This window comes from Ctenopharyngodon idella, chromosome 3 (assembly GCF_019924925.1).
Source record: "Ctenopharyngodon idella isolate HZGC_01 chromosome 3, HZGC01, whole genome shotgun sequence".
Classification (NCBI taxonomy): Eukaryota; Metazoa; Chordata; class Actinopteri; order Cypriniformes; family Xenocyprididae; genus Ctenopharyngodon; species Ctenopharyngodon idella.
In genome coordinates, this window is record NC_067222.1 from 12,933,501 (window position 1) to 12,948,963 (window position 15,463).

The following is a 15,463-nucleotide window of genomic DNA, read 5'->3' on the forward strand; positions in this document are numbered from 1 at the left end:
GCCTGACGATTTTACAACGCGATCTAATCCTTGTTCAATATTGGCTTACAACATTTATTTTAAATGTTAAATTAATCCTTACCTTCAATTAAACCACTGTAATTTCTTGAACAAGAACACGTGGACTTAAACGAGGGCTTAAACTTTTATTTTGAAATCGTGACGAACAGTTAGCACATTTCACCAAGTAGAAACATACTGTATAATGTTGCTAAGGTTTATTGACGACTTACCTTACAAATCTGATTAAACGTTAAAAGCAATCCAAGCTCACAGCATATTCAGAGATGGAGTTTGAGACGCTCCACTCATGTATAACAGTTCACGTGAAGCTGCATTTACTGTGAAAGGAGCCGCACGAGACGCACTAGACACGTATATCCTCCTGGGACCCGGGAACAGATTTCTGTCCTCTGTAGTGGACATCATATTTTAGTGATTTTCTCTGACATCATACATGTCACAGTTTTAAGTCTGGATGTCCTGTAAAGAGCACATTCAGGGCTTTGCAGAGATACCAGATTTTTATTGGTTTCGCCATGACAACAACAACTTCTTGGTCTTTAAATATGACTGAAAATGAAAATTAGCATTCTTATGCAAATGATAATATTTTGTAATTATCATTTAAATCGGATTCATTTTCAAATTGTTTGTTATAAATCAATATCTCAGGAAAATGTTATGGGGTTTCAAATCAAAATATGACTTTCTGTTACGAAACAGGACATTGATTTCATACATGACCTCTGTAGAGGACACCAGGACTTAAATCATGTTTATCAGGAGATATAATAGGAGATACAACAAGTGAATAGGGAAAGATATTATATATATCAATAATCCTATTGATTATTAGATATTATGAAAATGTTGCCAATTATTACACTTCTTTTTTCATTACATGTTGATGAAGAAAACATTAATATGCAAATTAGATACAGATGCATTGTATTGAATGGGAAAATCCATGTATGACAATTTTACCCACATATTGCATAAAATAAAATGGTATATCAATTAATTCCATTATATCTTTCACAACATAGTTGAGAATCATCTTGATACAAAGTTTGGTTAAAAACAATCCTGAAGGCTAAATATTGATTGGTGATTTAAAAAAAATCCCATTGTTTTTGCCTATACATGTCATTTTATTTTTTAAACAACTCAGTCCAGGTGTCCACTACAGAGGACATATCATAACATATGAATAAAATATAATTTTTCAAAAATGTTATATTTTAATTTGGTTCTTATGCTCTAAACAATATAATGACGTGAAAAAAAAACTAAATTCAAAAAAACTTTTTTTTCTGGGTCTCAGGAGGATAAAAATAACTAGAGCACAAATATATTAAACTTGCAGCACATTTGTTTCATTAATTAATAATCTTTGCAAATTGCCAATAGTATTAAGCTTTATTATTTTTACACAGGCTTAATATCGTACAGCCTTAGAAAACTGTCTAATAATGTGTTTCATGGATTCTCGTCCGTGGAAAGTGCCACTTCCGGTATTTTACCAGTTACTCGACACGGGCAAATTGAAATTGAGGATTTTTTTTTTTAAAAATCGAGTAATCGAATTTCATCGATGAATCGTTACAGCCCTAAGTCATACCAGTAACACTGAGTTCATATAAAAGGGTCATTCTCACGACACAACCTGAGGATCTGCACTGCTGACCACTGTGTTGAGATTCTCTCATTAATGTGCATCAGAGATCTCTCACACAATGAAGATCTTTTGTGAAGAAAGACTTAACTTTTCTTTCAAATTTCCACATTCAAATCAATCACATCACTTCTTAAAATTTGGATCAAATTCAATAAAAGTCTTGTGCGTTCGGGACGACATGAGGGCATTTTTGGCTGAACTATCCTTTAAGAACGACACAATGTTTATCTAAAATAAAATCATAATTACAATGAAAGTAAATATTTCACTCACCAGAAACAGTAACTCTGAATATCTTGAATGAGGATTTGCCATTTCTGATGATCTTTAGTTTGTATTCTCCAGTGTGGTCAGTTTCAGTTGTCTTGATGGTGAGATCTCCAGTCTGACGATTCAGATCCACTTTATCTTTAAATATAGAATCACTGTACGCAGACTCTTCTTCACACTTCTCTTCTGTGTTTTTATCTATAGGACTGTTGTCATCTCCAAACATCCAGAATATCTTATCTCCTCTCTGTATTTCAGTATTGACACTTAGAGTCACATCCGCCCCCTTCATCACTGACACTGACTTCTCTTCATCTGTCAAAGAAACAGAGAAAAATACAGAAGAGAAATCAGAACCAGAAAACCAACAGCAGCAGAAATAAACAGAAGAAACACTGACATATCACACCTGACATACTGGATCACAAACATATCATTTACTGTATTTTAAGCTGAAAAGAGCTCAACTTCTCATTCTAGAAATCTGAATGTAAGTATAAATCTCTACACCTCATGTGTGTTTCACTGATGAAACTGTGTTGAACTCCAGTCTTTGTTTCTAAGAGTAAAAATCCACTCAAATGACATGAAATATGAGTGTGTTGAATTGAGTTTGTGTGAAGAAACGGTTCTGAATGTTTGATTTGTGATCAGATAATGACTGTACTGCAGTTCAATAATGATCAGGAATAATGAGGAGGATTGTGACTGATAAAGTTGATCAAACAATCCTGCAGACAGAAGCAACACAGTCTGTGTGAAGAACAGTTTCAGAACAGACAACAGCATATGAAAGAAGACTGTCTGAAGCTGCTTCATTGAGGAACCAGATCTGTCTAAAACACCAGAAACCAGAAATTAATCTGCAACTGCCTGTATTTACAGTTGATTTCATGAAAAAAAAATGCCACGTGACCTTTTTGAGTTTTAAGGCTTTGATAAAATAGTTACAGACACATTTTAATGATTTAACTCTGTACATTAATCCCACTAGAAGGTCTTGTTCCTGACATAACAGTGTGTTGATTTCTACATCAGTATATATCTGCTATGGCAGCAGTGCAGTGATATGATGAACAGGTCAGAGTTTCTCCATCATTAATATAACACAACTGGAACACTTTTATAATCATATTTTGACACAAGGTCTGTCATATACACTGCTGCTGTTTCACTGAAAGACTTTGTGTTACTCACCAAAGACGATATTCCTGAAGAGTCTGAATGTTGAATAATCACTGGTCTTGATCTCTAGTTTATATAATCCAGAGTGTTCAGGTGTGGTTTGATTAATGGTGAGAGATCCAGTCCGAGGGTCCAGCGTCATTTGGTCTCTGAATTCATCATCAAACCATTGAGGGTTCCCACGGTTCTCTCCAGTCATTTCAGCTATGAGTTTCTCTTCAAACTTCCACTGTATTTTATCATCCTTCTGTATTTCAGAATAAATTTTCAGAGTGACAGGACATCCCTTCAGCGCTGATGTCTTCACTTGTCCTGCAGCAGCACAGAAACAGAGAAATACAGATCAGAAATTAGAAACAGAAAACTAACAACATCAGACAACAACGCATTACTGATCAATTGATCAATATCTCAAATGTTTCATTCACTCAGTTAATGAATATCAGTAATGAACTCAGCTTTCTCTGATTCTACCATATTATAGAAATCTACATGAAGATATAAATGAATTAAATGAGTCGACCTCAAATCTAATGTGTGTTTTGACCATCAGAACAGCCTGAAATCCACACAACAAACATCAGAGTACAGATTTAGTTGAGCTTGACTATTTAAAGATCCTCTTTTAAACTAAAAGAAGCAAATAGAGGGAAAATGTGTGAAAAAAGTCTGAATTCTACACAAATATAAGTTCACAACACAATGAAATCGAACAAGTGTTGCCAACTAATGTTCAGAGAAGTTGCTAAAGACGGGTGGATTTGTTGCTAAAGTTGCTAAATGCGTTGTGGGAAGATGTCATCACGTAACCATGACGCAAAACACTTGGATAAATTTGGTTTTATATTCGCACATTCGGACTTACGCATAGGCTACAATAACTTTGTACACTACATTGGACATTCAGTGGATGTTCGCAAGTAAGTATGCCATTAAAATAATACTTGCCCATTTTGATCGATTGTGAAAAATGTTGTAGGGTTACAATCGTTGGTTGTAAATATCGTGTCGCTGTTCAGAATTTGCAAACATTAACTTTATTGCACATTATTAGAACGTTCTTAAACGCGGAAGTCCGAATGTGCAAATATAAAACCAACTTTACCCAAGTACGCAAAACTGCATTATTGTATAGAATACACATAAAAATATGATTTGAAATCAACTGTTAATTTAGATTTGTTCATAATATAAATATAATACAATAATATAAATATATTTATAATAATATAAATATATTTTATTTGTAAAAATAATAAACATCTTTTTGATCAGATATTTTTATTTTTAAATACAACACTGAATTATTGAACAGTTACACATTTTTGAACAATTACATTTTCTTATTTTCTTATTAACTAGTAAAACTACACATTTTGAACAATTATAGTTATAAGCGTGTATAGGTAGGTAGTTAGTTAAAAATAGGGCACAATGTACTGTGTTAATATGAAGGAATTATCCATGTCGATTTTTCACAGGTGTTTTACCTGTACTATAATTTACACATTGTATTTTGTGTTTTAGGGTTACAACGTAACAGATCTTGTCCTGACAGAAAATTACCAGAACCTTTTCTGTTTTTTACAGCGTTTTACAGCGTACTGAACAACGATAGGTACAAGCTAATAACATGCTGTATCATAAATGAACAATTATTATTGAACAACTGCAACTATCATCTTAATTCACATATGAAATGTGTACTGTCATCAAGGCTGATGTGCTGCTTGACTGGCAAATTTAAGCCAGGACCAGCACGTGACCAGCATAAACCAGTATAAACCAGCTCAAACCAGCATCCCAGCTTCAAAACCTACCTTACCAGCATATGCTGTTTTTTCAACAGGGTCACTGTTAACTTGTGATATTTTATACAACAGTTACATGAACAACATTTGCAATCGTTCTGATTTGGGGAAAACGACAAAAACTCATCAGGTCAAAAATGCCCATGTATCTTGAGTTTTGAGTTCATATAACTGCATACATCACAGTGAAAGCGTGAGTGACAAACTAAATGTCAGCTCACACATCGTTAAACAATAATTAGGATATCATCATAGACAATACTATCACACACCCCTACACACATAAAGAATGAACTTACAACGGTTACTGAACTGACATTTACCCATTTTCCTCTGCTCTCTTCCTTTCACGTGCAGGAGACAGTAGCCTATGTTATACAGTAAATGCTGCGAGACCCATGAATTGTCACATGAACAAGCAAATCCACAAAGAAAAAAAAATATAATTATTATTATTATTATTATTATTATTATTACTATAATATGTTTTAGGGGTGACCCTGAATAGTCGACGATTCGATGCTTCGACAGGAGGAGCCTGATTTGACTACCAATCTCACAGTCGAATCTCCACAGAGGTGTTATGAGACGAGATATGGGGGATTTTACATAGACATACCGGTTCTCTCCCAATAGCTTAATATACAGCCAATTATGATAATGCTGTAAGTAAAATGTGAAAAGAAAGAAGCTTTTAATAAATATTTTTAATGTGCGTGAATAAATCCAACCACCCCGTGACAGATTTAAAGGGTTAGTTCACCCAAAAATGAAAATAATGTCATTAATTACTCACGCTCATGTCGTTCCACACCCGTAAGACCTTCGTTAATCTTCGGAACACAAATTAAGATATTTTTGTTGAAATCCGATGGCTCAGTGAGGCCTACATAGCCAGCAATGACATTTCCTCTCTCAAGATCCATTAATGTACTAAAATAAGTCCGCAGTTCGGAGCGCCAAAGTCACGTGATTTCAGCAGTTTTGGCGGTTTGACAAGCGATCCAAATCATGATTCGACACGCTGATTCATAACGCTCCGAAGTTTCAAATAAGTCATTATTTTGTTTTTTTTGCCACACCAAAAATATTCTCATTGCTTTATAATATTAATATTGAACCACTGTACTCACATGAACTGATTTAAATATGTTTTTAGAACATTAATGGATCTTGAGAGAGGAAATGTCATTGCTCCCTATGTAGGCCTCACTGAGCCATCCGATTTCAACAAAAATATCTTAATTTGTGTTCCAAAGATTAACAAAGGTGTTACGGGTGTGGAACGACATGAGGGTGAGTAATAAATGACATTATTTTCATTTTTGGGTGAACTAACCCTTTAAGTTTCACTTTCATGATCCGTGACCGACAGAGGAGCATCTTGGCAGCAGGGATTAAATCTTTAACAGTGTCTGGGATAAGAAAATCAAAAGTGTAGAATTGGATGCACTTTGAAATGGTAAAAGATGATCCAAAGAACGTATGATGCAAGTTGTGCCAACAGCTCATGTCCTACGCTCAACAACGACAAACACTGCGGCGCGCTTCTGCCGGCCAACGCTAACGAGCTGACTAATGTACACACAGGCACACAGGCAGATCACGTGAAAGACTGGATTTTTTCGATCAGGTAGGGTACAAGTGATTTCAAAACATTTCAGCCGGTTCTAATTTGATTTTTGGATGCTGTGAATGTTTAGCTAAGAAGACTGCCACTCCAGTTTAGCGTTTATTGTCTCTGCAGTTAAAAAAGACAAAGTTACTTTTGTTATTTTAATAATTTCTTTAATTTTTATTCATTTATTGATCACTCTGGGTTATCTAATTTAACTATTTAAATATATGTTCCCCTGCACTTCAGGCATTTTGCAGTTGTGACTTGATAATGACTATTTCATGCTTTTATTTAGGCTTTTTAATTTTTATTTATTAGAACGGTATATTCTGTTCTAATTCAATTCTGTAAATTAATGTTTGATTAAACAATTATTAAATTTTTATTACATTAATTTTAATTTTTGTTTTTTCGGTGCATCAATGTGCAGTCCCCACCTCCAACATATATGATTCGACTATCAGTCGAATATAGGCAATCTGATTCGAATCTGATTCGACTATGTAAATCCGTAGTCGGGGACACTCCTAATATGTATGTTAATTAGATAGTTTTAATTTGGTAAATGATTTAGATATGTCTTAGTCAAAGTGTCATCTAAAATTTAAGTAAAAATAAGGCTTTAAGACTTTTTATTACCTTAAAGTTTTAAAAATCTAATTGAAGACTTTTTAAGGATCCACAGGAACCCTGACTACAAGCTTTGGATCATGTCCATTTCTAAATGTTAAAAGTGATTTTACTGAATACAAATTATATGTTTTTAATCACTTGGTGGAATTGGCAGTCATTCCCCTGAGCCATGGTAGTGGGTCAGTTCATTCACAGGTATAAATATGCAGCTATAATGTACATAGATGGTTTTGAATTAATATTTCATGTGGATATACAGTGGTTACATACTGTTAAAACTAATCGTGGTATTGATATCTTGTAACGATTCACTCGTTTTCTCGATGTATCAATTACAAATCCTGACAATGCATATGCATCGATCTTGAAACATGTTTTTTGAATCGTGAATCGTTAATTACGGTCAATAATCGATGTAAAATGTTAAGAATCAGATTAATCGTGATTCTATAGCGATTCAGTGCATTAAAATATATAAACATTAAATTACTACACGCGCGAATTGACATTGTGCGCCGTAATTCGCCCTCACAGCTCTCCTTCACAGACATGCGCTGCACTCTTTAGCGCCTCTCACTGGATTGCGCTCGCGCTCAGTCCGTAGCCCACGTTTGAGCTCTCCTCAGGACGGCCACTGTTGTTCACATGAGCAGATGACAGTCTCTATTATAATAGCAATAGTCCTGAGTCACACTGCACAAGCCATTGATAAAGCTGCCAATCATTGCGTGGTCAACGCTTTTATTGCGTGGAAACGTCACTGTTATTTTCTATAAGATAAACTACTCAGGTCTTACGGAAATGGGTCATACCATTGACATTACATGAGCAGTTGAAGGAACGTTAAAACCCACCTTATTCAAGAGCGTGCATTTAATGCATGGACGGACCAAACACATAATGTAAGTGTCTAAATGCATACGCACAGTTCCAATGAATGATAAATGAAATTATTAACCTAATGTCGTTAAATTGAATGCACGAAGGAAACGGCTGAAGTAACTACAACATTAACAACACTGAAATAAGAGCGCGCGGTCTATCAATCAGATGCGCGTTAAAGTTGCGTTCGTTACTATAGCGACAGTAGGCACCCAGCGCGTTTCCTTTCAGAATCATCATAAGGAAAATGTTCCGTATAAAGAGGACAAAGACGGCTTTTCTTACTATTCCTTGAAGAAAAGTTAGTTTAGGATTAGTTGGGAAAGCGCATGATATTCTAGGGTAGTCTCTCCACATAAGCGTTACAGTAGTATGTTTAATGTACCTGGAACACTTTATTAAGGTTGTGTAGCCATTAACACTATCCTCCACTGCAGTTAACATGAACTAGGCCTAATAACACTTTTAAAGCCCTTTAAAATGTTGGCTTATGTAAATTTCCACAAATGCCAATTTTTATAGGCTATTAAAATAAAGTTTTGTAGCATCATTAAGAACTAACATGAACTAACATTAAAGGGTTAGTTCACCCAAAAATGAAAATAATGTCATTTATTACTCACGCTCATGTTGTTCTACACCCGTAAGACCTTCGTTCATCTTCAGAACACAAATTAAGATATTTTTGTTGAAATCCGATGGCTCAGTGAGGCCTCCATAGCCAGCAATGACATTTCCTCTCTCAAGATCCATAAAGTTACTAAAAACATATTTAAATCAGTTCATGTGAGTACAGTGGTTCAATATTAATATTATAAAGCCACGAGAATATTTTTGGTGTGCCAAAAAAAAAACAAAAAACGACTTATTTATTATTATGAATCAGCGTATCGAATCAGCTTTGCTTCTCGTCGCTTTATAATATTAATATTGAACCACTGTACTCACATGAACTGATTTAAATATGTTTTTAGTACATTAATGGATCTTGAGAGAGGAAATGTCATTGCTGGCTATGCAGGCCTCACGGAGCCATCGGATTTCAACAAAAATATCTCAATTTGTGTTCCGAAGATTAATGAAGGTCTTACGGGTATGGAACGACATGAGGGTGAGTAATAAATTACATTATTTTCATTTTTGGGTGAACTAACCCTTTAATGTTAGTTCTTAATGATGCTACAAAACTTTATTTTAATAGCCTATAAAAATTGGCATTTGTGGAAATTGAGTAATAAATGACAGAATTTTCATTTCATTTAACTAAATTTTTAAAAATGGACAAAAGGTTTTTTTTTGTTTTGTTTTTTGCCCCCACTCTCTAACCGCCTGAAGGTCACTGTATAATTCTCATCCTGATTAGACGCATTGAGAGAAGCTTTTCAATAACCCTATGAATGCATATGTATACTCAAAGATTCACAGCCCTATGATATCTTTGTAAAACTGCTGACTCTGTAGAACAGTGGCAAGGACAACTAACTTTACCGAGCTCTGAAAGCCCCCTAGTGGCTGGGAGCATTTTCATTGTATTGTGGCTTTATTGCGTTGCATGGCTCGATTTCATTGTATTGTGGCAGGAGGTGACATGAATGCAACACAATCAAGGTATCGCATCAGTGATTTGATAATGCAGTGTAGTGTACACTAGGACAGACAGGCTAAGTATAAGGAAGTTATAACTGAGCTACTGACAGTTTTTGCCATGGAAATGTACTAATTAAAAAAAAAATTGCAGTGAAAATCGCTCTGCAGATCTGGTGATCAGGGGTCGTATTCACAAAACATTTTATCTTAACATTTTATCTTAACATTTTATCTCCTGAATAACAGTAAAAGTCTTAGTAAAGAGCTTCCTCTTAAACCTATTCACAAAGCTGCTGAGACCAACGTTACTAAGGAATAGAGAGTCTTATGCTGCGTTCACACCGAACGCATCTGGGGCATCTGATTTACATGTTAAGTCAATGTAAACGCGACAATGGCGCGGTGCGAATTGAGCGGTCACGTGTCTGATGCGCAAATCGAGCGTCTGACGCTCTAGACACCCGAGTTGAAAAATCTGGACTTTGGCGAAAACTCGCGCCACGTTAACCAATCAGGAGCTTGCTCTAGTAGTGACGTGACATAGCGAGCTGAGGCAGAAATCCGAAACAACAATGGCGAACAAAATCATCGTCGCAGTACATCTTCATACTTTTATAGAAACAGGAAAAAAGAGGATCTTGCTTGAAAGAAAGTGAGTGAGGAGGCCGGACAGTCTGGTAAGTTATAAAAAAACAGTCTTTACTCAATTTGAGATATATATACATATATATATATATATATATATATATATATATATATATATAGAGAGAGAGAGAGAGAGTCTACAAGCTAGCTAAAGCTGGCAAATTGATCTTATTCACTGTAATTTAGAACTATTTTCCCGCAGACGAGTTGTGTTTATTCAGAAAAAGTGTGCAGAAAGAAGTGGAAGAGTCTGGGACACATAAAGGAGCGGGAGAGCCCCTCTCATGACGCGAATTCGCGTCTGCTGTGAAGTCAATTTCACGCGCGAATGAAGCGAGTAAACTCAAAATGTTCAAGCGTCCAACTAGACGCGTCTGACGCGAATTTGATGCGCGATTCGCGTTCAGTGTGAACGCAGCATTAAAGCTGCAGTCCGCCGTTTTTCCTTTTTGTCGCCATCTCTGTTTGAAACCTGCAATTGCAGTCATATGCGGAATAGGAATCTGCATCGGCACAGCTCATCAGCGCGGATGAATCTAATGTTTGCTGTCAGTCACCGGATCGGTGTGGATACTGTACTTCAGAATCACAGATTCTACATCTTGAAAGTGTGACCAATATAAGAATTTTCACTGGAAAATGTCATCTGAACAAGTAACATCTGCCACTTTTGTTCTGACCAACTGAGGAAAAAAGCATTAGGCCTACAATAGATTGCGCTGCCAATGATGATTAAATCTAACGATCGCTTAGCTCACGCCAAACCGTGCAAATTATTATTACTGTTATACTTTGTTCTCAAATTGTTAATATTAACATCAGCATTGCGTGACTGTGTGTATTTAGTGTGTATTAACGTTACCTGTAGATTTCAATTTCTGTAGCCACTCTGCAGTCCAAAGTCTTTTGCTTTTTGACTACGGGTGAATCTCCAGTTGTCACTGATGATTGTCATTTGGACCTTTCTGGATTATAATCCACCATCAAAATGATAAGTTTAATTATTTCAGCTGCTGTGAGAACAGGCTATAAATGATCCGCTACCAGCAGCATCCTCACATGATAAAACCGACCAGCCTGGACGAGACCAAAGATTATAGAATAACAAGTAATAATAAGTCTTAAAGGGACTTTGACGGGACTCCTTCCTTTCTGTTTTCAGACGTGCTCGAATTTCCCGCGGAAATCCACCGCTGGATTTTACGAGCTCACCGTTGTGAATCGAGCTAAGATAATGAGATAGTTTTGAACACTGGCTGGTTATGTACTTGCTCAAAAATTGATTTTGGATAATTTTTAACCAAAAAAAGTTACGGACTTCAGCTTTAAGAAGAGAAAGGGTGGGATTGACCTCCTTTCTATGGATGATGTCATCACGCTTCCTATGATTGGCTAATGGGAAACAGTCTCTGTCAGTGATTTAATCAGAGAAATATTGTAGAACGAGGTAACATGTTACCATATTCAAATAAAGATTTAAAATAAAATGTTGCCATATTCAAATAAAGATTTTAAAATGTAGGCCAAGTGTCACTAAATAAACTAGGATGTGTTCAGCTAATTTACAGCCTCTCACATGTCTGAATCTCCAGAGATGCAATTAAAGAATTAAAGCGACAAATGACGTTTTATAAACAAAGTTCAGGAGGAGCACGTTCAAACGGTCTGTCTAATCGACTCGAGAGTAGTGTTGCTTTTGTCAACAAAAATTATGACTAAATATTGTTGTCAACGAACCTTTATCACGTGACGAAAACGAGACGAGACGCAACGTAAATGCTGGTCATGTGACGATGACTATAATTAAATAATGCAATATTGTTGAGGAATAAAAACGAGACCAAATGTGGTTTACAAAATAAAAACGATGCTAAAATGTCTCTTCATTTTCGTTGACCAAAACAAGACGAGACGAGATGTTATAACTTTATTTCGTCTCGTTTAGTCGCGTTATTATTATTATTTTGCAGTATTTCTGTTTCCTGTGTCTCACTTCAGGGGCTGCATCAGGTCGCACTGCGCAGACGCAGGTGACGTTACTTTCTCTGACGCAGAGAAACATGTAGATTTCACGTGCTCATAACTTCGCGAAAAATGCACAGATCATAGAAAATGCACATCATTATTTAAAGCAGATTCTTACGATTAAACTGAATCCAAAATCAACATAATATATTGCGTTGATCACAAGATATTACTCATGGAATGATTTACACTTGGCTAAAAACATGTCTCTCATCTTTCTGGGATGCAGTGTGTATCCAATGTTCTCGGACCCATCCATGTTCGTTTTCCAACGTGGAATAACACAAAATAGGTATCATCTTAAAGCTTAGAAACTCAGCTTTTTAATGCATCTAACCGTTTTGAAAAATTCCTAACGAGTGCTGAGAAGTGCCTCTAAACCGGAGTTTACCGCCCGTGGCGGCAAAAAAATAAATAACAATTTATCACCACAAAATTTGAACCAGATGCAGCTCACATGTAGGAGAGCATCACCAAAAATATTTTTCTCTGATCTTATTGCCTTCCCGAGTTAAAAAAAAATTATTAAAAAAAAAAATATATATTTTGTCTTTTGTCAGCAGTTTTTCAACATGAAAATGTCCAAATGTAATGTAATTATCTAAAAAATTAAAAAGTGTTCTATCAAATGATACCTACCTTTTGACTCTCCTTGCTACAGTTTTGGAGTTATGAGTCTTTACTTTTGTGTTTGTCGCTCAGAAAAAAAACTCTAAAAAGCCTTCAGGTCTTAAAGGGTTAAGAGACTTATCAAGGCATTATAAGGTATTATCTATAAGCTAACAATATAATAAGATAACCTTGTTTGAAATGGGTTTGACTAAAAGAAAATGTTGGTTTTGTCTATACTACTAGGTACTTATACTATATTGACTGGGTTAAACAGAATTGCATTACTAAAAAGAGACTAAAATACAATTTTCGTTGACTAAAACTAGAATAAACAGTGATGGATAATTCTGACTAAAATAAGACTAAAATGCTCAGACTTTTAGTCGACTGAAACTTGACTAGACTAAAAAGAGTATGAACGTGACTAAAACTAATAAAAACTAAAATGACAGCTTGACACAAAGACTAAAACTAAAATTAAAACAGGCCGCCAAAAACAACACCACTCAAGAGGAGGCATATAATATATACACAGCTGACGTGTGACTGAACAATGTTTCATTCTCCATCATTCAATACATTTTATCTGTACATGAATGAATCTTTATGTTGTCATCGTAGATTAAAACCTATAAATCATAATATTGATCACATTTATGAAGAAAAGGCTCAGCTCAAGACTTTATCACTATTGACTCAATGGTGTTCAGTGTCTTTGGGCGGATTGCTGAGGAGAACATCCGACAACAGCCATTTTAGGATTGATTGTGATTTGGTCTTAGTGACTCAGGAGTCCTCTTGACTACTCCTAATGTTTCACAGATTTAGGAGCTAGTTTTAGCGCTAAAATACTTTGTGAAATACTCTTATGAGCAAAAAAAGAGGACTGGCAGACCCATTATTTTTTAAGAGATTCTCCTAAATCGGCAAGTTTGGAGCTACTTTCAGCCTTAAGATGTTTTGTGAATACGACCTCTGAACTCTTAAATGGATGGATTAGAAATGGATGTAATGGATCAGTGTGTCTCACAGCACCATGTTGATATTTGTGCTTAAATGGATAGTTCATTCATGTCATTCCAAACCTGTATGACTTTCTTCTGTGAAACAAAAGAAGATATTCTGAAAAATGTTTGGGTCCAAACAACATTGGACACCATTATATGGAAGAAATAAAAAACACTTTAGTGCTCCATAGAAAGTGTTACTGGTATGACTTGTATGACTGACTTTTTGAGTTCATATAAAAGTGGACATTGATACAATGTTGACACAACCTGAGGATCTGCACTGCTGACCACTGTGTTGAGATTCTCTCATAAATGTGCATCAGAGATCTCTCACACAATGAAGATCTTCTGTGAAGAAAGATTTAACTTTTGTTTCAAATTTCCACATTCAAATCAATCACATCACTTCTTAAAATTTGGATCTAATTCAATAAATGTCTTGTGGGTTCGGGACAACATGAGGACATTTTTGGCTGAATTATCCTTTATGAACGACACAATACTGATCTAAAATAAAATCCTAATTACAATGAAAGTAAATATTTCACTCACCAGAAACAGTAACATTGAATATCTTGAATGAGGATTTGCCATTTCTGATGATCTTTAGTTTGTATTTTCCAGTGTGGATAGCTCTGATTGTCTTGATGGTGAGATCTCCAGTCTGATCATTCAGATCCACTTTGTCTTTAAATCTATCATCACTGTACTCAGACTCTTCTTCACACTTCTCTTCTGTGTTTTTAGCTACAAGACGGTTTTCATAATCAAACATCCAGAATATCTTATCTCCTGTCTGTATTTCAGTATTGACACGTAGAGTCACATCCTCCCCCATCATCACAGACACTGACTTCACTTCATCTGTCAAAGAAACAGAGAAAAATGAAAACAGAAATCAGAACCAGAAAACCAACAGCAGCAGAAATAAACAGAAGAAACACTGACATATCACACCTGACATACTGTATCACAAACATATAATTTACTCTATTTTAAGTTGAAGAGAGTTCAACTTCTCTAGAAATCTGAATGTAAGCATAAATCTCTACACCTCATGTGTGTTTCACTGAAAATCCACTCAAATGACATGAAATATGAGTGTGTTGAATTGAGTTTGTGTGAAGAAACGGTTCTGAATGTTTGATTTGTGATCAGATAATGACTGTACTGCAGTTCAATAATGATCAGGAATAATGAGGAGGATTGTGACTGATAAAGTTGATCAAACAATCCTGCAGACAGAAGCAACACAGTCTGTGTGAAGAACAGTTTCAGAACAGACAACAGCATATGAAAGAAGACTGTCTGAAGCTGCTTCATTGAGGAACCAGATCTGTCTAAAACACCAGAAACCAGGACTGACAAAACAAGACAAAAATAAGCAACTAATTATTATTCAATTAAAATTAATTAATCTGCAACTGCCTGTATTTACAGTTGACTTCATGAAAAAATACCACATGACCTTTTTGAGTCTTATAGCTTTGATAAAACAGTTAGA

The 15,463-nt window shown here is 35.5% G+C and overlaps 3 protein-coding genes across 67 annotated transcripts in view; 2 read left to right on the top strand and 1 right to left on the bottom strand.

Moving 5' to 3' along the window:
- The window catches only part of LOC127509830 (uncharacterized), a 502,366-nt gene that overhangs the window by 232,357 nt on the left and 254,546 nt on the right, over positions 1 to 15,463 (bottom strand). For 37 of the 44 annotated variants that reach the window (XM_051888896.1, XM_051888897.1, XM_051888883.1 and 34 more), the window contains 3 exons: positions 14,512 to 14,823; positions 3,149 to 3,448; positions 1,955 to 2,266 (listed from right to left, as the gene is read on the bottom strand). The exons of 2 other annotated variants lie outside the window; for them this stretch is intronic. In XM_051888896.1, the coding sequence (XP_051744856.1) occupies positions 1,955 to 2,266; positions 3,149 to 3,448; positions 14,512 to 14,823 (924 nt within the window). The remainder of the gene's footprint in view (positions 1 to 1,954; positions 2,267 to 3,148; positions 3,449 to 14,511; positions 14,824 to 15,463) is intronic. 5 more of the 44 variants (XM_051888882.1, XM_051888868.1, XM_051888890.1 and 2 more) reach the window with 4 other exon arrangements.
- The window catches only part of LOC127509908 (60 kDa lysophospholipase-like), a 390,873-nt gene that overhangs the window by 190,916 nt on the left and 184,494 nt on the right, over positions 1 to 15,463 (top strand). The gene's annotated exons all lie outside the window — the stretch shown is intronic.
- Positions 1 to 15,463, top strand: part of LOC127509999 (hepatocyte cell adhesion molecule-like) — a 220,653-nt gene that overhangs the window by 87,062 nt on the left and 118,128 nt on the right. The window lies entirely within an intron of this gene.